General features: G+C 36.8%; 1 protein-coding gene across 3 annotated transcripts; it reads right to left on the bottom strand.

Annotated features, from left to right (window-relative positions):
• Positions 1-17,608: 17,608 nt before the first annotated feature.
• LOC107082955 lies at positions 17,609-23,808 on the bottom strand. 3 transcript variants are annotated; one of them, XM_015371854.1, is made up of 6 exons: positions 23,559-23,807; positions 23,006-23,071; positions 22,160-22,525; positions 20,034-20,273; positions 18,144-18,243; positions 17,609-17,878 (listed from the first exon to the last, which is right to left on the bottom strand). In XM_015371854.1, the coding sequence occupies exons 2-6, from the start codon at positions 23,055-23,057 to the stop codon at positions 17,818-17,820; spliced, it is 819 nt and encodes a 272-aa protein (XP_015227340.1). In that variant the 5' UTR covers positions 23,058-23,071; positions 23,559-23,807; the 3' UTR covers positions 17,609-17,817. The 3 variants fall into 3 exon arrangements, with proteins under 3 accessions (XP_015227340.1, XP_015227339.1, XP_015227341.1); XM_015371853.1 differs by having other exon boundaries at positions 23,564-23,806; XM_015371855.1 differs by lacking the exon at positions 23,006-23,071 and having other exon boundaries at positions 23,564-23,808.
• Positions 23,809-24,582: the final 774 nt, after the last annotated feature.

Below are 24,582 nucleotides of genomic sequence, written 5' to 3'. Positions count from 1 at the left end.
AATGTTCTCCCTCCCCCTGCCTGACGACATTCATCAATGGCCGTACGATTTCATTCAGTCCCCCCACGTGGCCACGAAAGGTTGAAACTGACATCTTAGTGGGCTTTCTGAAGATTGTAAGCAGGAGTGTTTTTGGAAGGATGTTGGAAATGATCAGTGAGAACTTTACGTGGCAGGTTGAACCAGTGAGTGTATGTCTGAAGGAGGAGGCGGAGGATTGTTCCTCTGCAGCCTGAAATGGATGTGGAGGGCAGTAGAACACATGTTTACACAGCGGATGTGTTTGCCTGTCTTACATATTTAATGCCATTAGCTGCTCTTTGCAGATCTAAGCTAGTTATAAAGAGCATTTCAGACTTTGTTTTTAAAAATGAGGTTTGATGTAAACAATTTACGGCTTGATTTATTTATTTTTTTCTGTTCAGAAAAAAATATAACACATCAGATTATCTTAGAGCTAGCTAAATGTAACCACTTTTAGTTTTCAATACCGTAAGTTTAACAGGTTTTGTTTGCTCTGATGTGTCTGGAAGGTAGTGAGAAGAAGTCCACAGAAAGTGCCTTTCCTCTCGATGGTGCTCTCATGTGAAAATGTCAAATTAAACTAATAAAATCTCTTGTGGCCACATTATGAACACTCTGGAAATCAGAACAAGCATTTGATGTAAGACGGTGAGTCTGTGTAGAAAAGGAGAATAGAAAGCAATGTATATCTCTGTAATGGAGACGGGCTTCTTGGAGGGTTCAGTGTCTTGATGGCGGTTCTCTGGTCAAAACGAGGACCTGGATGGGTTTGCGGGATCCATCATGGGTCGTGACAAGGGTCAGGGTTTTTTTGGGGGAGGAGTCGCGCTCCCTCATCATGAGGGATGAACTTAGCACAGCACTTTAGAGACTGCCACTCTCACTCAGACATATGGCCTAGAGGTCTCGCTCCCCGTTCCTCCAGTTCTCCTCCAGCTAATAAAGCGAGGAGAAGATCTAAACGGTGCAGATGGTTATTTAAAACGTGCCTCTCACTCATGTGGCTGTGTTCGGCTCAGCCGAGTCTGCCTTCTCTCTTCTGTCCATTTCCTCTCAGAAACCGCCACTCGATGCGTCGCTAATGCCACAGCTGCATCAAAGCTTGGTTTGTGGGGCATAAAATGTGAAAGCAAGGGTGTTTTTCTTCTAATTTTGCACTGATATATTGCTTCTTCTCAAACGGCTTCTCTCAAATTTAAAAAAGCAACATGAATGAAATCTTAATGTTCTTATAGAAGCAGGAAAACCTTTTTTTAAAGTGTCCTTGTGAGTGTATATGGAGTAAGATAGCAGGTTCTGTGTCAGTATTGAGGTTTTTCACTTGATGCCCAGCCCTAGTAGCAGCAGCAGCAGCTCGAGGCATTTTTTCTTCTTCATCTCAGTGCAACACCCTGCCTGTGTGTTTGGTCTCTAGAGAGGAATGTGTGCCCGCTATCACGGTCTCAAATCGCCGCGGCGTCAACAGAAAACCGAGGATCTTCTCTAGTTTTATTTCTGGGGGAATGGAACAGGAGGGAGGGGAGGGGGGGTCAGCTCTTTCTAATAAGAAATCTCAAAACACTGCACCTCATTTACCTTGGTATGCTGCATATGTTATACTACATGAAAGAAAACTGCAAATGGCTTTTATTACAACATGTAATGCTTGAGTAATGTCGGATTGCGATTATTCTTATACAGCAACTATTTTAGAGTCTGAATAGTTATAATTGTAAAACAAAAGAAAAACAATATATTCTGTTTTGTCTTAACACTTACCTGATTTGAAAAGATTGTTCTTGAGCCGACTTTTGTTGTCCTATTTAAATGTGTTATACTTTCTACATTTATAAATCTATATATCTACCTATATATCTATATAGATAGATATATATATAAATGAAATTATGAGATATATATGAGCAACATTTTATGGTGTATTTATTTAGAGCGTGTTGAAGCGGCTGGAGTCTCCGCGTCATTTTTGCAGTATGGTGGTTCAGGGGGATGGAGCTAAGAGGAAGATGCCCTTTTTTTTCTTCTTTAAGCCCCTCCCTCTTAATGTTGATGCCTTATTTTCTTAGACACGTAAGCACAATATGTCAGAGGGTACGAGTTTCAGGAACATTTTGTCTTGTTCCAGCTGAGCATCGGGGGCTCACCCAGTTTTTCTTAAGCTCCTCTTCAACTCTGTTTTTTTTTTTTTGTTTTTTTACCAACTGATAGGGTGATCTTCCCCTCCCCCACATATAGCTCATCTCTGACGAAGGGAACCATTTCTGAACCACACTGACCAGCGTGTCAAAAAGCTGACTCTTTTTAGGTTGTTTTTTTATGCATTTTTGTTTTTTTTTCATCCCAAGCTGCTAATTGGTACGTTAGCCATGGAAAATTCCCCAAGCCAGTAAGAGAGGAGTAGGGGGGAAGGAAGGAAGGATATCTTAAAGGCAATGCATTTGGGGTCATGTCAATTTTGTTTTTTTTTTCCAAGTAGGCTTAGCTTTGTTAAAATTGTCTCATTTCTGGTGCCAGAACCTTTTACTGCAGGAACAGGTCTCATTCCATACATAGGAGCAGAAATGCCTCAGCCTTAATGCGTTGTTGCAGAATTGTCAGAAAGCCTTTTAATGGGCGGCCTACCAAGTAAACTAGCCTGCATACTTGATCTGCATCCTCACCTAACTTCACACACAACTCCGTAACACCCTTTATTTGTATTTTGTTTTAAAAATTCAAAACTGTAAACATTTTAGATAATGATAATGTCAGAACATTAATGTAGTCAGGGTCAAACGGCATTTGGAAACCATTTTTAGTATTCAGTTTCACCTGATTAGCAGTTCTGTCTGCTTCAGAATATTATAATCCTTTGATTTATATTCTTCTTTCTCTCACATGTCCAATAATTGCCTCCTTACTGATGGCAATTCCAAAGAAAAGTATTTTCAGATACGACCTTGGCCTTATAAGAACCATGAGGTTCCCCCAGCGTACTGGACTACAGAGATCTGTGCCTCTACTATAAACCAAGGATGAATTATGTTTTAATGAACTGCCTTTTTTTTGGTTTCTGAACCTGAAGGAGAATAAGAGATATGGACCTATTCAAGTTTTGTTCCAAAGCAAATATACCCATTTGTCCTTTAAACCAAAAACATTTTTGGTCTAATAAATGTTTACCAGAATGTTTACTCCCTTAGCCCATGTTTCACCAATGTTTTTTTCTTTTTTTTCTTTTTTTTTGGCATTCCAGCTGATTTTAAACCAAATATTGCAAAAGAGATTAAGGTCCTGATGCCGTTTACCTTGTACCAACTTAATGGATGTATGAAAGATGAATAACAGTGGCCAAGGATTACATATTGTGATTTCAGTGTAATTTTCCTTTTGTCATCACTGTAGCAAACATAAAGATCCTGGGCTCTGATACTTCTGAGTAAGGCACCAGCAAACAGATACACATGTTGAGCAGTGACAAAAAAAACAACAACCCAGATGATCCATGTCTCAGTATTTTGCAAAGGCTCTGTTGTACCAACAGCTCTATTCCTTTATGTTTTAAATGTCTTTTTTTTTTTTTCTTTTTTTTTGTAACCCTCATATAGTTTGTTGGCCTTTTTAGTGTTGCTTTGCTTCAGTTTGAAGTGTATCTTTGACTAATACTTGCAATAAAATGCTTTGCTTTAAATTCACCGTCTTTATGATACATTTTTTTTTGGAGGAAAGTTGGATTTCGATAGTTAAGAATTAAAGTAGTTATTAATATCCTTAAGCTGATATAATTTGTGTTGCTGTATTAGCAGTATAACCCAGAAGCATATATGCATCAAAAACAACAAATCAAGTCATGACGTTACATAAAATACACGTTTTTAAAAATGTATGGTGGAAGACTTCAGCTTAAACTCCTGTTTGATCCAATCCAGTTTGATCGTACTCACTATCAAGTGCCTTAGTATTTTTGTTATAAAATAATAAATTAAGCATTTAGTATTATTCCATTTAAAATTAAATGCCTTATTTTGAAATTGATCACAGATTTACTGGTCTTGCAGTGATGGCAATCGAAAACGATTAGATTGAATAATTTTTCGATTTGAATGAAATTTTGATTCCACTCAATTGTGAAAAAAAAATCTCACTTTGAAGTTGACTGGAAACACTGGTCTGAACCTTTTTATATAACATATTCAAGTTATAATTTTGGCTGATTATTGAAAATGAAGCAAACGAAAAAAAAATATACTACAGGTTGGACTTGGATAACTTTTATTGTCATTTTGTATACACAGAGTGAATACAAAACAAAATTTATTTTTGTGCACCTTTCATGACTTTTTATTTCTTAAAGTGCAGCTGTGATCAAATGCAAACTGCATGGGAGAAAAAAAAAAATGGTGAAAAAAAAGAAATTGCTGTGGAAGTTCAGAGCATTGCATAAAGGTGCTTCCTTTATACAGTCTGATATACAATAAAACAAAAATATAGAGTGAAATTATAAATCTAAATTTAGCATCTCCTTATTGATTTATTTCTCTTAACTTTAGGTCCAAGTTGTGAGGTTTAAAGCAGATGGAATTTTTTAGAACATTTTCCATTAGCAAATTCCACATATCTCACCCAGACAAACTGGCACAGCATTGTTTTTGTATAGGTTTGAGATGTTCTTTTTAATATTCATCTGAACCCACAAAAGCTGAGAACTTGATCCTATCTTTTCAGGAAAAAAAATCCTCAAACTTGAGAATAAAAGTGTATTTGCTGTCTGCATTGATTATGCTAAACACAGACTGATTATGAGGATTTTTTATTTATTTTTTTTTTACAACTCACTATTAAAATGTGTCGTTCTTTAGGGAAAGGGGAATCAGAAACAACATCTAGCCATTGCTTGATATCATTTTTGACACAAGCGCTTCTTTTCATTGTGGCGTTTTTCAGCCACAGAGTGATCTCGTATCCTTTTGGGTGTCGAAGCAGGCTGTTTAGGCTCCGAGCTATTCTTTCTCTCTCAGACGAAACCTTACATGACTTCATTCTCTGCAATACACAAATCCATACATAAAACTGCTCCATTCAAGTTTAGATTCAAGCTTATCTTATGCATGTGTATATTTATTTTGCATAACTATTAACTGCAAGCATGGACACAACTATCGTGAGCTACAAGCCATAAAACACCTCAAAATAAAAAGGTGTTTAAAAGAAAAGAAACCCACAACTAACTATTCAGAACCACACATACCCCTAGCTCCACTTTCAAGCTTCAGAATTTACTAGTGACTTTCAGTATGCTTTGGTTACATGAAAAAAGGCAAGAATAAGTAGAAATGCTGCTCACATTCACCATCAGCAGGGCTGCAAGTGCCTTTACTTTTCCCCCTCTGATTGGTGTGCCCCCGTGTAAAAGCTCCCGTCATTGATCCACATCCTTCCTTTCCCTCACACTGATTACATTATTGTTGTCAGCACATTAGTTTAGATCAGGCATAATTCCCCATGTGGCAAACCTGTGAACAAAATATGAAAAAGTCAAGTAGCTTAAAACACCTGTGTGCTGATTTAAAAATCAGTTTAGATGTGTATTTTTTGACTGCAAAAGTTTGATTTATGTTTAGATCAATTCAAGAGCAGCCTCCTTTAGTAAATCCATCCATTCGTCTCAGCACGTCACAGAAACATTCAATCTGGCCCGCATTCACACTAGGGCTGAAACAATTTATCAGCTTAATTGTGATTAATCGATTATTAAAATAATCGTCAACACATTTAGTAATTGATTAATCGTTAACTGGAGTATAGAGACTCTAAAATTTGCCTTTAGCTGACAGATCGACCCACTTTGAGCGTTAATTATAACAAGATTTTAAAAAATGTGTAATCATTTTGCATTTAAGATAAAAAAAATATTTTTCATTTGTCAATATGCTTTATCCAGAAAGTGGAAAAGCTTTATTTTCTCTGGGTTTAATTTTGCAAAAAAGTCTTCTTTAAGGAACCTTTTGATATCCGATTATCAATAGATCAATCGATTTGTTGCAGCCCTAATTCACATTCATACCTAAGAGAAATAACAAATTGAACTCAAATAATTTTTCCACTATGTTTATCTATCAATCAATCAATCAATCAATCAATCAATCAATCAATCAACTAATAGACTAATAGTGGCAGCAAACAGGAGTACCTGGGCATAAAGCCAATGCATTAAAGCTGAGCAAAACTGGCCAGGCCCAATATATGACATGAAGAAGTTGTTGTTTAATCAATATACCTTAAAATATACTGACCTTTAAAAATATACCTCAATACCAGATTCTTTTTGGTGTGTGATAATTAGATAAACATATTTCTCGAGCATACAGGTGGCGCAGTGGTTAGTGCGCACAACCCATGTACAGAGGCTATAGTCCTTGATGCGGCCGACCCAGGTTCAAATCTGACCTGTGGTCCTTTGCCGCATGTCTCTCACCCTCTGTAATACCCCCTTTCCTGTCAGCCTGTTGTCAGAAAAACAAGCCACTAGTGCTGCAAAACCTTAAAACAAGAAAAAGCATTTTTTATTTGCATATATAAAAACATATATAGTTCATATAATTGTTAAAAATGTAAATAAACTACTAAAGTTCTATCATGTATCAGACTTCTAGGCCACTAGGTGTCGCTACAACCATCAGTAAATATAGACAAATGCACTATAGAGGTAAAACAGTTGTGTACAAGTTCATGCCTTTAGAGCTGCTATGCTGCAACTCTTAGATACGCATCTCTGCAGGGAATGGCCTGATGAGGGAAGTTAGTCTTAGCTTGGGCAAGGGCATTATATATTCCCACCATCAGTTCTATATTCCTGTGGAAGAGGGATGCTTCGGGGTTTTTTTTTTTTGTGTGCATTCCCTGATGCTTCCAGATGAAAGGTTTTCTTTGTAGAGGTGCATCCAAATTTGACTTTTTTAGACAACAGAACAAAGACATTTTTTGCAAACATCAGATATGGCATTTGAGGAAAATGTATTCTGTGAGGCATAGAGCTGGAAGTTTCATCATTTTGAGGAGACCAAACAGATATCAATCTCCTCACCATCATATGATTTCTCCTATCAGAGGGAAAATGAGAAAAACCCTGAAACATGACTCTGACCTAAAACATACATGTAAATTCACTGATAAATCTTCATAGATTTAGGTAACAGAAGCTTTTGGACCTAGTCAAAGAGCAGGTTACAATCTGATATATTGTGGGGCCAATTTAGCAGTACATACAACAGTCCCATCACACATCTAACTGTGTAGAATGAAGGATGTGGCCTCAAACTAATATCAGGGATAGCTACAGAAAGCATCTCACTGAAGTTATTTGAAGCCACCAGGGTGACAGCAGAATAGAATTAGGGCGTAGGTTGTCCATAATCCATTTATGTATAAACATTTTAGCAACACAGAACAAAGAGGTAATGTTTTGTTTTCAAATTTCCTCATGGATCTGTATCATGTTTCTCATTAGGTCTTGTGAAACGTATTGAAACAGTTTCAACAAATTCATAAAAAAAAAAGAACACTTCAAAAATCTGGGGACTCATCAAGCTTCCAGCAGCATAATGAGAGAACAATAACCAACAGCAAGAGAGCAGCGCTGAGCTTCAGTGTCAGTAAAAATGTGGCATAGTAGGTTTTCCAATACCAGAAGCTCCACAGGGTGGGAGGGAGCCAACTCTGATTATGCACTCATCCTGTCTGTCGGTCCCTGAATGCCAAGAACTTTCATCGATAAAAAAAAAAAAAGATAGTAATATTTCTGTGCTTTGTTTAAATGAGGGAAAACTATGGGCAGACGAAACAGATTTCCCACGGTAAGCCTGGATACACGTCAAAGCTTCTCCCTGCAGAAAAAAAAAACACGATTGTGCATTTCTACAGCTTCATCTCCAGAAAGCAACGATAGAAAATAAAAAGCTCTGTAAGTTGGTTCAGTTTATATTTCCTTTTCACTGATGCATGAATGTTCAAGCAAGTAGCCCCCTGATATGGCTTATCTTGTCAGAAAAGAAGAAAGTATCTGTATTAATATTAAAAAGCACAACATCTTACATTGAGTCTATTAGTAGTATTGGTATTTTTCCATGAATGGTGCAGTGGGAGCCTCACACCCTGCTTAAGAATTATCCCACTCTTCAGGTCCACAAAACCCATGCGGACTGTTTGGGCAAACTGCAATGAACTCTTCTGCCCCCTGCAGAGGGTGTAGAGCTGGTCCCATGTTCCACAATCAGGACAAAAACCACAAAAATCATCCAGACTCTCCTCTCTAGTACCCTGGCATTGAGCTTCCCAGGGAGGCTGAGAAGTTTGAACCCCCTATAGTTGGAGCACACCCTTGTATTATGCAGGGGAGCCTGCAGCCCAGCCTGCCAGTCCAGGGGCGCTGTCCCTGACCTCCACATGATGTTGAAGAAGAATTATTATTATTATTTTTATTTTATTTTTTAATATATGAACAAATTTTTTTTTTAATGTATGGCTAAGAAATCCAGGAAAAATATGCATTGGAGTAGACTGATCTCTTCTTCATCAGATATTTCTAAAATGAGAAGCATGGTGGAGAGCATTTAGAAAACTCAAAATAAACTGAAGTGGATGGCAGCCAACCAAAACAAATGACGAAGAGTCTGTTTGCATCTGAAATGAATCTCAGAATGATAATAACCAGTCCTCAATTTGAGGGGGAAATGCATCCCCCTTCTTGAATGACCATCCCCTGTGACATTTTATTACTGAATGTTTTTAGCGGTCTGTGGGCGTAGGAGTAGCCTGAGCAAAATAAATAAAATCAAAGAAGTGTCCTACCATGACTATGTCCCTAACTATGTAAGGGCAGTAATAGCCATCCCTTGGTCAAGGTCAATGATACCGGGGTACCTGACATGTAACTACCATACCATGCATATATAGTCTATAATAGACTATATTAAATAGGCTGTGTATGCTTCCAAAATAAAAAATAAAAAAAGAATTCCACCATCCCCCTTATTTTAATTTTTTATTTTTTACAACTAGACTACTGATAATAACCAAAGTTAGGCTGTTTTAGACTTAGCTGGGAAACCTGTTATAGTAGATTACTGACATACTCTGACAATTAGGCAAAGTATCAGCATCAGCAGTGGAACAGATTAGGCATAACAATATGACCACTGACATGTAATGTGAATTACACTGATTATTAAGATCGCTTTTGGATCATAGAACTTGTTTGTTTGAAGGTTATATGAGATAAAAAGTTTGTAAACCACCAAGTTTGATTTTTAGTGATTTTGCCTATTTAAAACATCACCTTTGTGAAAATCGAACATGCAATTAAAGCACATCCTTATACTAACCTTGCATTGCCCATGGATAATAGTGCATCTCAATCCATATCAAACAAATCAAAGCCATAATTCATGTTTTTAATGTCAGTATGATGATGCTGAGGAAACTTGGTATTTACGTAGGCAGCACTTTTTATAAAAAGCTTAAGAACCACTTTCAGCTCCATCTTATTCCAGGTCAGCAGTTCCACATCTCACCAGAAGAGTGAGCAGTTTGCCAACATAGAAGCTTGTTCAGCTGCATAATAAATAAAGAGACAAATTGTTAACTTCATGTGAACTAATTCACATTAAAAAGCAAAAGCTTGTTGCCTGCAGTTAAATAGAGCGTTATGCTGGAGGTTAAATGGAAACACTAAAGTAAGGTGTAATTGTTAGGCACTCACTGGATGGTTTAAATAAGCAGCCTGAAGGATTCCTTTGACTCCTGACCTTCTTCATCGTCTCTGTCAGGACTGAGGATGATACAGAGATAACATTTCTGGAATCACCTGCTTCACACCTTCTGTCTCCTGTCCTGAAACATGACAAACCATGTCATTGCAGAGGTAATTATCAGATGTCAGGCTGCAGTAGAAAATCTTACAGCTGCACAAGAAATATTCGGGTACAACTTGGTATTTGCTGGCTGCTCTCAGCTAGAAACATTGATTTTATGTTATTTCAACATTTTGGCAACATTTGTTGATGCTTACTCATCTACCCCTCTAAAAAAAACACATAATTTCCCCCAAAATATGTAAATGTTTCAGGCCAAGTTATTATCAGAATTTTTTTTACTGCTCTTAATTCTTCATATAGGCTTTCTTTATACTTACCTTTTCCCATTTCTATACAATTCTGGTGTCCAGCCATCCCTTCGAATATTGTACTATTTGCTTGGAAAAGAAGTAAAAGTACCAGTTGATAAACCTTTAAGAAGTTTTAAATCTAACAACGATATAGCTACAATAAAATACCAATATACTATATGTATTACATCCATTTCTTATCTCTCCCAGACAGAGTATGGAAAGCAGTAACTGGGAAAAGAAGGTTTAGTCCTAAAACCATACCCCGGGGGACACCCCTGTTATTAACACTAAAAGTTCTGTTTGAAACATAAGGTTTAAACAAATGTAAAGGTATCAAAAGGTCCCTTTGCAGCATACATAGAGCAGCTTAGGTTAACACAGAAAATAAAAAAATGAGGTAAACTATGTTTTCAAATTGCAACATTATTTAAATCAATTATTATTTATATAAAGGTTTTTTTTTTTTCTTAGCAGTTTATAGATTTAGCTCTGATGGTTCTAAGATGCTTGTATCTACTATTGTTTCAATGAGATGATGGTAAAAATAAGCTGAGGATTGAGCCACAGATAGATTTAAATGATCAACAGTCAGAATACCAATGAGGTCAATGGCGTTTGGGAGAACAGAAGTTGAATGACTTGAAGAAGGGTTCATTGTTTCGGATACGTGACATCCTGCAAAGCAACAACTGCAAAGAAGAAGCAACAGAAAACCAGATGAATGTTTGCATGATCCAAATGATGGAGAAAAAATTAGAAGTGGCAATTAAGATTAGCCTCACTCTTTAGTGGGCCTGCTAGAAGTTTGACCAAGTTTTCAGCTGATTTTGATTTTTAGATTAACTTCCTTGGTTTTAAGGTTCTGTTGTCTGTGATTATGGACCAAAAATATCAACAAATGGAAACTGATGGTGTGTTTGTTTTATGCTGCTAAGTATAGAATGACTAAGCTACAACGTTTCTATGGTTGTCCAATTGGTCCATTATCTTTTAACGCAAAACTAACTCATATTTGAACATTTTAATACCTGCAAGCTTAATGCACCAATTTTCAACTGAGCTGCTTAACAAGCAATACAAAACGTTTTACTGTCTTCTTAATACTGATCAGATTGCTCAACATGCCAATGTTTGGATCAGATTGTAATCTTTTAGTAGCTCATTGTAAAACTTTACTTCATTTCTTTTAAATTAGAAAAATACTGATCCCTACATATACAGCTTTTAATAAAGATGTGATAAAGACTTGAAATTAATTCTCTATTGTAATAGTTATAGTTGGACATTTTAATGAGAGAAAAAAATCCTTATTATGACTTCAGTAGGAGAAATACCTCATTTTAAACATTCAATTTTTGAACATATTGACCAATGTTATTGTAATTACACCTCTATCAATTTATAAAATATTGGTAATTGAATATTTCTTTAATGTCCTTTAAAATCTAATTTCTCTTTAAATCTTCAAAAAACCATTTCCTGTCTTCACCTTTTTTTTTTTGCTTCAGTTATTTTTTAATAGTGCATCCTACCTCCTTATTTTAGAGCGTCCAGGTAATGTTAGCATTGCTATTGTTAATCTATAATTCCCTGTATAATAACAACCCCCATCTATTTGCATAATGCTGTCCAGGGATCAAGCTTAGCTACTCTTCAAAATCAGAAGAAAATGTGCCATTTGAGCGGCAGAAGGAATGAAAACCTCATTTGGATTATCTTGAAAAGCAAACCAGATTTTAGGCTCTCTGCAGAACAGACAGACTTCTTGTATAATTTCCAACTCAGCTGTAAATCAAAGCAGATTTGATCGAATAATAAAGATGATGGAGTTAAACAAAATGAACAAGAGGGGTCATGTTAACTCTACAAATGGTACATATGAAGGTAGAAGACTGAATCAAAAGTGTTTTAGTTTCGAGGAGAAGCTAAAAAGTCAAATATCCTGGAGCTTCTGAGATGTTAACCTCAGACTTAAATAATCTATCAACATAATGCAGGCAGAGAATATTTGCTGGTGCATTTGCTTGTATATGCCTACAGATTCAATGCAAACATGCAGGTTATGCACTGCAGACACACAGGCAGCTATTTCTAACAGTCGCGTCTTTATTGTTTCTCTATGATGCTGATTCTTCACCTCTTATATTAAACATAATATTTGAATTCATATGATTTAGAAGGCATGCCTTTTTTTCTGTATGAAAGGGAGAGACATTTTTATCTTTCTTTTAAAACAAATTTTTCTTATTTTACTTTTCTATTGGTAAATAAAAGAAATGGATTTATATTAACTGTGCAGACATGAAACCTTTTCATTAAACACTTAGCAGACAATTAATAAACCTTTTAACCCTCAAAATGCCTCGCTGGGTCTCTAAAGGTTATGACATTCTTAACACAACATTAGAAAAAGAGTGGGTTTGAGCAGCTGATTTTAAATACACTGTCACGTTCTCATCTAATCACAGCAAACCAGTCATTTACCTTTTGTTAGCCTTTTACCATTCCCTTTGTGTGGGCAAAGCTCTGGGGAAGAAATCAAGCTGTTAGAAACTGAGGCCACAATTTAAGATATTTAAGGACAAGAGAACTAGTCCCCATAATATGCACAGAAATCTGAGTGTTAGAGTCCATGTGTATCTGAAAGATAACAGAAAGCTGCAGGTACTCTATGCATTTTTTTATTGATGCTGAGTTCTAATTTTACTGAACATCTGAACCTGGTTGGTGCTCAGAAATCGCTCAGAGTCAGCCAGCGCTGTAATCCTAGAAATGCCACCTTGATTAATCCGTTAACTGACTAAATGATTTGATGGAAAATCTTTTCATTAGATTCATAAAAGGAGGACTTATTTAGGTCGTGTTTGTTAATATACACAGTAAAGATGCTTTTCCTGCGGCCTTCATCTGTGGTAAAGCCTTTCTGAAAACCGCTGGGCAGAGACGTGATGAGTTAAGTGCAAATTAAAAACATATTTCTTGTCTGGCTGTTACTTGAACTTCTTATTTTCATTTAATTTGCTTTAGTTTATTGTTATTCAGCTTTTAGTTAGGATTTCATTATCATAAACAACCTGAGTAAGTTCATATCAAATGACTGCATTATTTGTATTTACCATTTTTTTATTTTCTCTTTTTCCCTAACTTCACCTTTGTTCGCATTTCTCAATTTTCAATCATTGTAGTTTGATTTATATGTTAATATGTTTTTTGTATTGTTTTAAAAGCTGCAATAAACTACAAATATTAATCTTCTGCTTAATTTTTACCTAAACATTTGAACAAGAATTATACCCTTATCTGTTTTTTTTTTTTTTTTTTTATGGAGAATTGTTTTTTGATCTTATCAATAATACTTTGATCTTTCACATGTTTCTTTATTTCTATGTTTACTTTGTGGTAAAAGTTTGAGCATTTGAATATATTTATCAATGTTTTTATTTTCTCTTCTCTATTCAACCTCTTCTACATCTTTCAGCATTTTACTTTCAGCGGTTGCCAAGGCGACTGATCTGTCTCCATTTGACCCTGTGTTCTGCATCTTTACAAACCAGGTGTAATTTTTCAATTTCTTTCTTGAATTGACTTATTTTTGTTCATTTTAATTTGTCTAACATTTTATAGGCATGTCGATTTATAGCACTTTGTTTTATACTCGTTATTATGAGTCATGCTTTCCAAATAAAGTTTGTTTGAATGATATTTATCTAAGATAAATTTTACTGCACATTTGTAGATAAATTCATTTCACAAAGAGAATTATTTCAAGCCATTTTTTTTTTCCATTCACAGCGGCAGCGTTATGACTCAAATCTGGCAAACATAATTACTTTCCAGTCAGCTGAAGTGCTGATTAGACAATGTAGCCCTTCTTCACAAGGAGATATGATGAAAGGTTAATATAACTTAAACAAGCTCTGCATGTTAGTAGCATTAAGTTCCTGCAGGTTTCATGTTGGTTATAGTTAAAGACTTCATGAAAAATAAAAATTCTGTTATTTTTTGTCAATGATAACCTCAAACATGTTGATCTTTGAAATGATTTCCTTAGTCTTACCATCATCTCTCCCTCTGCTCCAAAAACTCCCAAGTTTATCTTCAGGAATATAAATGAATAATCTAAATAATCTATTAGTATTGTATTTTTATCTTAAGTTCTGGAGCAAAGAGAAGCATAAAATAGTCATCTGTTATTTCCATGATAATAGTGTGGCCAAATAGCTGCTGCTGTTATAATGAAACACTATTAATTTTTCTGCTACACAGCTCAATACATGGAGATCAGATGGGAACAATTTTTCAGTCTCTAAAGTCTCTTAAAGAATGACATCCCAAAGTATTGTTTTATAGTTTAAATATCTTGGGATATATTTACAAATTTAAGTTTATGCAACTTTTACATTCTCCTCCACCTGATATATGAGTTTCCCCTGCAGCTCCAACCCTCTAAAGTCTGCTGGGAAGCAACAGAAGATATAAAAACACAAGAAAGGATAAGAATACAACAAGAAATGCTAAAACATACTTGCTTCAGAGGGGGAATTTTGCAAAAGAAATCTCAAGTGACAATCTGACAAAAATTGTTTGCTTATTCAGTATTACCCAAATTTGCAATTATGCTTCTGCATGTTATATTTTTTTGACAGGCTCACTGCCTGTCAAAGAAATGCAGACAGAATGGAGACTTACACTCTAAAGCTGAGATTTGTATTAAACGTGTTTTCTTCTCGTTTTCAGAATATTTCATCACTGTCGGCTCAGCACCAGGCTACGCCCTCAGGGACCTAAAGATCTTATCTATAATCACATCAGTTGAAGGTTCAGCAACGTAATGGAGTTTTTTACAGAATATACAGCAACATTTCTGTTATCTTACAAAATGTCTTAAAAAAAGGATGACTCAAAAACCCTCAGAAGCTCCTTCAAAACCTTTGATGACAGTAGTTTTCTCATGCACTTTCCTCTCACACCATGAAAAGTGTGTCCCTCACTTGACCCATATGGTCTCACTTACTTCAGATAGCTTGTTTGAGCACATCAGTAACAATGCTGAAGGTTAAAAGGCTTGAGTGGACTGGGTGCAATCTCAAAGTATGCAATGCAAGGGGGGTGTTTGGTCGTATTTTTGGACACAACTCTGCAGTTTCTTGGATTGACACCAAGGACGTTTCGTTCAGTTTGTTAAGCAAAAACAAAAACTGTCAACGAAAACTCCCACAAAGTAAATGTTCCAAGATTAATTCACAGTAACACTGCAACACATGGAGCTGCAGCCAATGTGGGATGAAAAAAAAAGAAGCCAAAAAATTATGCCAGGGTTTGAAAATAGCTTTCACCACAGTTGATATCTGTCAGAGATGGAATAAAGCTTCGCTGCACAAGAGTTGTAACACCATAGCATACACTACCCTGCAAAAATCTTTATGGCCCTCAAACCTGATTGTATTTTTAATCAATGACCTTTGATCTATTGTACAAATGTGGACCAACACATAGTAATGATCAGGATAATGAGTCATGAGTGTGTAAACAGCTTTTAGAGTTCTTACGTTGGCTATGTGAGTACAAGCCATGTGGTATTTTCTATCTTAAGGGCAAAAAAAGAAGACATTTTGAAGCCAATTAATAAACCAAAACACAATTTGCATAGAAAGAAGATTTGCGAGCAAATTTGTGTTTCAGTTACATACATTTTGTCTAAAGGAGGAGCCAAAATCCTAGATATCTGTGGAAGGATCCCCGAAAGTCAGAAACAGGAAGCTTGAAGTGGGGTGTCAATATAAAAGCTTGAAGAAGTTTTTTAAATACGTTTTATTGCATCATGTTGATACAGTCACAAGAAAGTTTATACTTACCAAATTTTGCAAATTTGTATGTTATATCTTACCACGTTTTGAAGCTAACACTTAAATTTTACATTACAATTGATAACACTACTTTATGCGTTTATATATTGTGTGTTTATAAAGGAATCTATGGTTAGTGAAAAGAAAAAAAGAATTACTGACAAATACAAAACAGTCAAACCCCATTCTTGTAATGCTAAACCAAATGTGTTTTTCTATCTCTTGCTTTGTGTAGAAACCAAGAACACTTATTGGACAGAATAATCTCCATCTACTACCTTCTTTAGTTGAAGGTTAATTGTTGAACTGCTATTTCCTTGTGTGGAAGATGTTCTCCACGTTGCAATAGATCTTTAAATTATTTTTGTTTACATTTGTTTTCCAGGGCTTTGGTGTGCAGGCACGAGTAAATAGTGGTTCTAGGAATGATAGCTGTATACAATTTTTGACAACTTGTAGCTGTTCTAGGTCAGGCTGACCTAATCTAAATGATTTAAAAGAAATGTTTTAAAACGTTGGTGGAAGGATAACATAAGCTCTGAGGTGAGACTTAACTGGTTAAGATATTCAAATATGTAGTAATGATATGACTCTGCACACCTTGAAACAAAACAATACAAAAGTTTTTTGGGATCTTTGAGCCTTTTGAGTTTCTGAATGTACTGTATGCTTTGGCAGGAATATGTTGAGATAAAAACTCCGCCATGTTTTGCTTTGAGGAGAGAACTGTTATTATTTCATTTAAATCTATTAAGTGAACTTTTTTTTTTTTTTTTAGAATATCAAAAAGATTATCAACTGCAAGGGCCTCCAGGACGGGTTGATACAAAAAGTATTTTCTGGAGCTGCAAAACCTAAACATTTTGATAACATCCTTCATATCCCAAAAAATATAAGAATATTTTTTATGAGCAGAAATACAAACAACATTTGTATAAAGATAACGTTAGGTTTCTGGGAGATACTATTTCTTTTTTGCTGCCTCAGAGAAAGGGGAACCTTGATGATGGATGGGCTTATGTTTATCCATGGGTTGTGCCAGTAGCTCCAAACCAAAATCATTGATAAAATAACTTCATATGATGATATAAGAGAAAAAAATAGCATAGATTAATAACAAAAGCCATTTATTAAAAAAAATAATATTCAATAGGTAAAACAATACAAAATAAAGTGCTGAATTACATTTGTATTTGTCTTACCAAACAGTCCACTTTCTGGTTTTATCCAGAAAAAACGAAAATAGATACTTAAATCAAATTTCACACCTCTCCAAACTTTTTGGATGCTGTGTAGAAGCTCTGTATTTAGGGCGTCATACAGCTTTAGACTGGATCTGCTCCAAGCCAGGCTTCTTCCAGCAGCTTTAGCTCTCAATCTGTGTGCATGCAGCTTATAACTACGCAATAGAAAGGAAAGAAAATGAGAGACTGTCTGACCTAAGCACTGTCGAAAAACCCCAACATCTCCTTAAAAGCTTGTCTTTTCTTAAAGCTTTTTTCAATCAAATGATACAATATAAGGTTTCTACTACATTATGGTAAGGGGCATCCAATGTGTCATTTTTATACAATTTATTGATAGCAAAAAAAAAAGAAGAAGAAAATAAAATCCACCACAGTAGTAAAGAACATTTTCAGGCAGAGCAGGAGGTCCTGAGCCAAAGACTCCAAAAGCAGTTCACTCTCCACATTGTTCCCATTCAGCGTGAGGTCATACTGCTCACAGGACAGGAAGTTTCCACCCTCACTGGGCGGTTTGTCCACTGTGGTCCTCTGAGGGTTTTCAGCAACAGCTCAAGTCTTTTTAGATTGTCTCATCCGTCGGTTCGTACAATCTCTCTCCTCTGTTATTCTCCTTGTGCCTCCTGAAAAGAGGTGTTCAATTTAGATCAAACAGCAGTAACAAACTGTGAACACACTGGAGTAAAAAAATGACAATTGTTTTGTCAGCAGATGCAGCCTAGCCTGTCATGTTGCATAGCTGGTGGGAGGAAGCCATGTCGTATTTTTCTGTTTCACTCTCCCCATGTTATTATTGTTTCTCTCTCTGTCACAGCATTAGCCTTATCTTCAGAGCATAGCCTGAAATAAGATTTGTGTCTGACACAGTGTTTTTGTTTGGTTCTGTACCTCCACAGTAGAAACGCCAGGACTCCTCCACACACCAGCACCAGGAGGACAAGACACACCACAGCCGCCATCGTCCCTCTGCCCCCACTTTCACAAGGTGCTGTGAGCCATAGAAAAAAAAAAGAATGAAAAGAGAAGAAAAACCAGACATCTGACATGACTGCTCTGTAACACCTAAAAGATCAAGTCTATAACCTGGCAAAAAGAAAGAAGATAGTAGAACACATCCTAAGATACCTAGACAGCACTTGGACGATCATGTTCTTTGGCAGACAATTGCATTTGTCTCGCCTGTTTAGCAGCTTTGCAAGCTGCAATGGCCGAAGCAGCGACAGTGATTTATTGATCACACTGTGGAAAATCCTTTATCAGAAAAACAGCATAGCAGATACAATATACAAGAACAAAGCACAATCAGGATGGAGCCCAGACAGACCCAAGGTCTGATGTGTGAAAATCCATGAAGTAAAAGCAGAAGCTGACTTAAAAAAAATATAACAAGCACATGAATAGTACAAGCAGCTCTGCACGTTAATTTTTTGTCACTTTACAACCATAAACTGGTGTTTCATGAGCCAGAATAACAAATATAGCTAATGACAGGAAACTCAACAAAAACATATTTAGGTGTTTCAGAATGTATTCAAATAAATAGATAATCCCTTTTTTATTCATGTAGAACATTGTATTGCAGTGATAACATCTGCAAGTTCTTTTGGGGAATATTTTCCTATTTACATATAAAGAAATATATTTTTGTCTTTATTACAGCTTTCCAACTAGGACCTCCAGACATGTTTTACCTGCCTCGGTGCTATATTCCTATCTGCTGATCCTCATCCTACATAAGAGTAGGGTATTAAAAATAAACTAATTAAGGAGATTTACAAGTAGATATATGTTCCAACTCTCATCTATGGTCATGAGCTTTGGGTCATTGACCAAAAGAATGAGATTCCGGATACTAGCAGCCGAAATTAGTTTTCTCCGTAGTGTGTCTGGGCTCTCCCTTAGAGATAGGGGGAGGAGCTCAGTCATCCGGGGAGGACTCAGAGTAGATGCACTGCTCCTCCACATCAAGAGGAGCCAGTTATGTGGCTCGGGAGTCTGGTTAGTATGCCTCCTGGAGGCCTCCCTGGTGAGGTGTTTCAGGCACAGTCCACCGGGAGGTCACCCAGAGGGAGACCCATGGAAACGCTGGAGGGACTATGTTTCTGGGGTGGCCCGGGAGCGCCTTGGGATTCCAACGGAGGGGGTGGCCCAAGTGGCTGGGGAGAGGGACGTCTACAGTAGGTCTCCCTACTGAAGCTGCTACCCTCGCGACCCGAACCCGGATAAGTGGAAGGAGATGTGTGGATAGATTGATGGATGGATGTCTGGATGAATGGGTGGATTAATGCTTTACTTACATCTATTTTATATGACTTTTTTTTACATTGACAAATACTATTGCAGCAGTATTTTGTTGAAAATTACCTCTAAAAGTAAGATCTTACTGTGCTTTTTATTATTACGTATATGGAAATGTATAAGAATTAATTAATATAGTTAATTAAAAAAGCCACTTATCTCACAGATTTTGTGCAACTTTGATTAGTGATTACCCAGGTTCTGAGGTTTCCGTATTGGACATGATAAAAAGTTAAGGCTGCAGAGTTTTCCACTAAACTCACAGCAGTCAAAGCAGCAAGAAACTGAAGAAGCAATAACTTTCATAAGTTGGGTATTCACTGCAAATTGGCCTTTAACTCTACAATTCAGATGTTCAGAAATACAACTACTTTTCTTTGCAGCTATAAAAAGTTACAGATACTCCAACTAAATGAGTTTGAATGTTTTTTAAACACCAGAGAATCATATGTATGGTTAAGAGTGAAATTATACTCATGCCTGCTGTGTATGTGGCAGAACTGTGTCCCAGCTTGTTGCCAACCATGCAGGTGAAGTGGCCACAAATGGGAGTCATTGTCACAAGCAGCGTGCTTCCACCCTTGGAGACACTTCCCACCTGCTGAGTGATGGCGGCTCGCTCATGCAGCCAGGTGAAGCTGGGGTCTGTTCCCCACGCCTCGTGGCAAATCAGCAAGGAGTGAGAAATGTTGATGCTGACGGAGACATGATGAACTGCCTCTGGGGTGACAAAGAAACTGTGATGAGGTCAAAAATCATGATAAGCAAGTAGGTAAAAACTGGGAGTTGGATAGAAACAAGAGGGATGAAGTGTGCTGTGGGTTTCTATCTGTTATTGGATAATGGTACATGCCTGTCAAAGAGGCTTCAAGACAAAGAACCTGGAGAGACATTTAATGCTGTCAGGAGAAGCTGAATCAGAGCCAATGATGAGCTCAGAGAGGGAAGTATAAAGTCTAAAACATAGGATGAAGGGGGAAAATGAAAGAGCTGCAATAAGAGATGAGCCATTTGGAAAGGTACAAACAAAAAAGAAGAAACAGGAGAACATAGCCTTGAGGCAAATTTAATTTCAAGTGTTGCATTATTAAATGAAATGCTCACCTTCAGAAGAAAAAAAAAACGGTTTAAGCGAGAAATTAAAAGAATTCATAACACTTTTGTTTCTACTGAATATCAAACTAGAAAGGCTAGAGCATATCAGCTACAGTAAGGGAACTACGTCTGCTTTAATGCAATTAGTGAGCAAGGACGCGCTTTTTAAAATGTGTTTTATATAAACAGCTTCCAAATGTTGCAGTGCAACAGAATTCCCAAAAATATGTCTCCATCACAATTGCTTCAGCATCTGCCGACCTTTGGGACGACAGCGTAAAATTGATAAACTCTCATACAGGGCTAATGACTGTTTAAAATGGAACAAAACATGGGGTTAAATTTGCAACTAAAAAAAAGTCCATGATATCTTTCAGTTTTGTTGGATAGACTTTTAAACTATTTAACAATCTGATTGCATTGATGTGAAAAACATGTATCCTTTTGGACATATTTTTGACTTTCTTTTTTAGTTTTCTGTTATGTCATTCTGTTTTGTTGGTCATTGGTTTCTTTTCCATTTTATGTTATATTTAAACAGTGTTGCCTTTTCTGATTCACTCTCTGTTGCCCCCTTGTGCCAGTCTCCTTTCCCCTAGCTCCCTCCTAGTTACTTCTATCCACACCTGCTCCCTATCAGCTGATTGGCCCATTCTTCATTCTGTCCCCCATATATACTCCTCCACTTCAGTCACTGTTTGCTGCTTTCTTGTTGTTACTTGGCTCCCCATGTGTGTTTTCCCCTGACGTATCCTTGTATTTTGGTTCTTGTATTTTGTTTCTGTTGCCTTTTTAAATCAGGAAAACACAGCTCTGCCTCCTCATCTATGCCTTTGGGTCCTCAAGTAAGTTCCACCAAACCTAACAAAAAACTGTTTCTTATACAATCATTAAACTTAAAGATTTTAATTCAGATTAATGTGAAGCTTCTATTTAAGGACCTTTTTTAATTGTGTGTTTAGCTACATGATTCCATTTGCTTTTCACTTTTCTGCTGTTAAGCATACATTTCTCCACCAATAGACAATGAAGGATATTTCTATTCCCTTCTATGTGTAAAATAAGTTTCTCATTATGGACAGTATTTCCACAATTGAATCATATGTGGAAATGAGATCATACAGTAACATAAGTGTTCCCTACATAGACAATTTTTGCACATTTAGTATTATTTTTTGTAATAACACGAACCATTAGGAAGTTTTATCATGTAGGAACATGTGGAACCTTTTATCAGTTTAAGAACATTTTCCAAATGTACAGTAGAAGGTTTTGATCTAAATTTTGTTTTCTCATATATAGAAAATATGACCTAATGTGTTTTATTATGGAAGGAATACAAATCTATAATCATTTTATTTGTTTTTATATTCCTTTTTGTAAACGTTTGCCCTACTTATATACATGCAATGGAGGCGTTTATTTAAAATAAAAGGAAGATAACTTGCGTCCAAATAAACTGACTTTAAAAGCTCATTATTTTGTTCCAAATGTTGTTCATCATACTGTACCATATTCCCTGACGATACAGCGTCCAGTAGCATTGGTTCCTGAGCCATCCATCACCGTCACTGAATACTCCCCACTGTCTTCTATGCTGTATCTGTTGATCTCTAGCGTTGTCTCCTGCTCCATGAAACTCATTTGTATATTTGGAGTGCCACCAGAACACTTAGTGTTTTTAGCAGGACACGCAGCCAGCGTCACCTTCACCCGATCACGTCCAGTTTCAGGCTCCCGTGCCCATGTTATAGTGGAGATCTCTTCCCTGGGATCCTTTTGGATCCGAGCAGTGAGAACTAGTTTGGAGCCTGGGATTACGTGTACAGGATGCTCATTGAGGATATGCACTGACATTGACCAATATCTGCCTGGCACTGTGGATAAAGAGTGGAAAATTTGTTACTTGCTGCTATTTTTTTCTTGCCATTTATTACAGAAAACACGCTATGATGCATTTATGCATAGATGCAAGGCATATACTGTCTGCCACATAATGTCAGGTGATGATTTATGGTCCATGTCGTCCCTGTGCAGTCTGATAGCCATCAAACCACATCAGCATCCTGATTTCTGTGTCAAATCCTGTTAAGGCTCCATGCATGCAACACAGGAGCTATTAATCATTTGTCTTAACCTGATCGACAGGCTATGGAGGAAGTGTAAATAACAGAACTTGGGTTACTAATGCAAGAAGTCTTGTGTTTATGTAACAGTGCAGAATGAAAAGTTCTCGACTTCCGTCTCAGGTTAAAGCATTTTGCTGTGTCATCCCTTTCAAACAATATTCTGGCAACTTTCTGTCAAATTTGATTTGAAACTGAAAATGATGATTATTAAAACAAAAACAGTCTTACACAGAAGAAGAAGTGGCACAACTTTCCAGCACAGGAGACACTGCAGATCCATAACACCCGCTGGTGCTGAAAGAATGCAGAGAAAGAGGAATTTGTCCAAGAGCTCAACAGCAACAGCAACAGCCTGCTTTTTCTTTTGTACTCAGGCAGCAGGGGTGCCACAATGGCAAGAATAATAACATCACCTCCAGAAAAACAACAATTAAAGCAGTGTTCACAACCATAACAAGTGGAATCCAAAATGCTCACTACTTCCCTCTCCTTTCTCTCTGAATTTATTTGTGAAGGAAAAGCAGCAAAAATCTCCGGAGTTGGAACAAAACAGAGCCCAGTCTGCTGCCAACTACTTTAATTTAAAATAAGCCCAAAGAAAAAAAGAAAGTGAACGCCCAAAGCACAGTAAGCGCCATAACACAGTGAGAGGAAACACTGATAACAGCTCAGGAACCCAACATACATAATACATCCAAGAATTTTACCCTGTTGTTTACAGTGAATCTAATCCCCCCTCCCAAAAAAAACAAAAAAAAAAAACAGTATTAGTGAAATTCACCTTACCGATGGAGAGATGAGAAACAGTACAGAGAAGCTTTTCACGGTGTGTTCTTAGAGTGCTAAAGAGGAACAGACTAAAAATAGATTTATGGCCCCAAATGAAGCAACACCTCCAAAGAGCTTTTAGTTACATAATATGAAATGGTTTCTGTCAAAAACAGACTTCTTCTTCTCTTGGCCCTCTGTTTAGGTCCAGCTTGACAGCAATCACTGGTTTTAAACCTTTCTCCCTCTTATCCAAACCCCACCCCAGACTTCCTGGACATCCAGTCTATTGTTGTGTTCAGTTTTTCTGATTGGTGAACTTGCTACTGTAAAAAAATGAAGAAAAAAAAAATCTACCTCCCCTTTCTCACCCTCTCTTCCCTCCTCTTCCTCCTCCTACTCTCTCTGACCCATGACCAAATCTCTTCTCCCCATGCGCTCTTTTAACAATGTTTAACTTTCAATGTTCATGAAACTTTTGTTTCGCTTTTTGTAAACATCGATCAAATGTAACAGTGTTCTTTGGATGGGGAACAAAGTCCCATAAAATGGACTTTGTTTTCCAGAGCTCTTATCCTGCACCAAACACTTAGGGCTGAAGGCAGTGCATTGTGTTGGCTTTATATTGTTAAAAGGAAGCGGATACAGATGATTTACTCTATTTTTATTTCTTTTAATTATAGTTACTGAAAAACATCTTCAAGCACGTAAAGGGAAAGGCCGATTATTTTATTCCCAGGGACAGATTTGAGAAAATCACACGAAAAAAGACATTTTATTCCATACAGCTGCAACTAAACCAGCATTGAAATGCTGTAATGTTGTTTATCCAGCTTCGCAAACAGTTTAAACATTCCCTAATCTATAATGATATAAAGTATTCAGAGAGTAATGCGCTTATTTTTCTCCTTAGGAGACACAACCTGGGGTTTAGATAAAAGGGATTTGAAAGTGATCATAAATCCCTCAGTATTTAGCAAGAGATTGATAAGCAATCACAGGGATCACAGCTGTGGATCCCCAAAGCGCTCTTTGTC

The sequence above is a fragment of the Cyprinodon variegatus genome, unplaced genomic scaffold, assembly GCF_000732505.1.
Source record: "Cyprinodon variegatus isolate N-32 unplaced genomic scaffold, C_variegatus-1.0 Scaffold66, whole genome shotgun sequence".
Classification (NCBI taxonomy): Eukaryota; Metazoa; Chordata; class Actinopteri; order Cyprinodontiformes; family Cyprinodontidae; genus Cyprinodon; species Cyprinodon variegatus.
This window is presented reverse-complemented; position numbering and strand designations above follow the sequence as displayed.

Excerpts from the sequence above, each read along its gene's own strand:
- LOC107082955 (XM_015371854.1), bottom strand. The coding sequence starts at position 23,057 with ATGGATCTGCAGTGTCTCCTGTGCTGGAAAGTTGTGCCACTTCTTCTT. Across the intron at positions 22,526-23,005 it reads TGTGCCACTTCTTCTTCTGT|TGCCAGGCAGATATTGGTCA; the intron begins GTAAGACTGTTT and ends CTTTATCCACAG. Across the intron at positions 18,244-20,033 it reads TTCTGCCACATACACAGCAG|CACCTTGTGAAAGTGGGGGC; the intron begins GCATGAGTATAA and ends TATGGCTCACAG.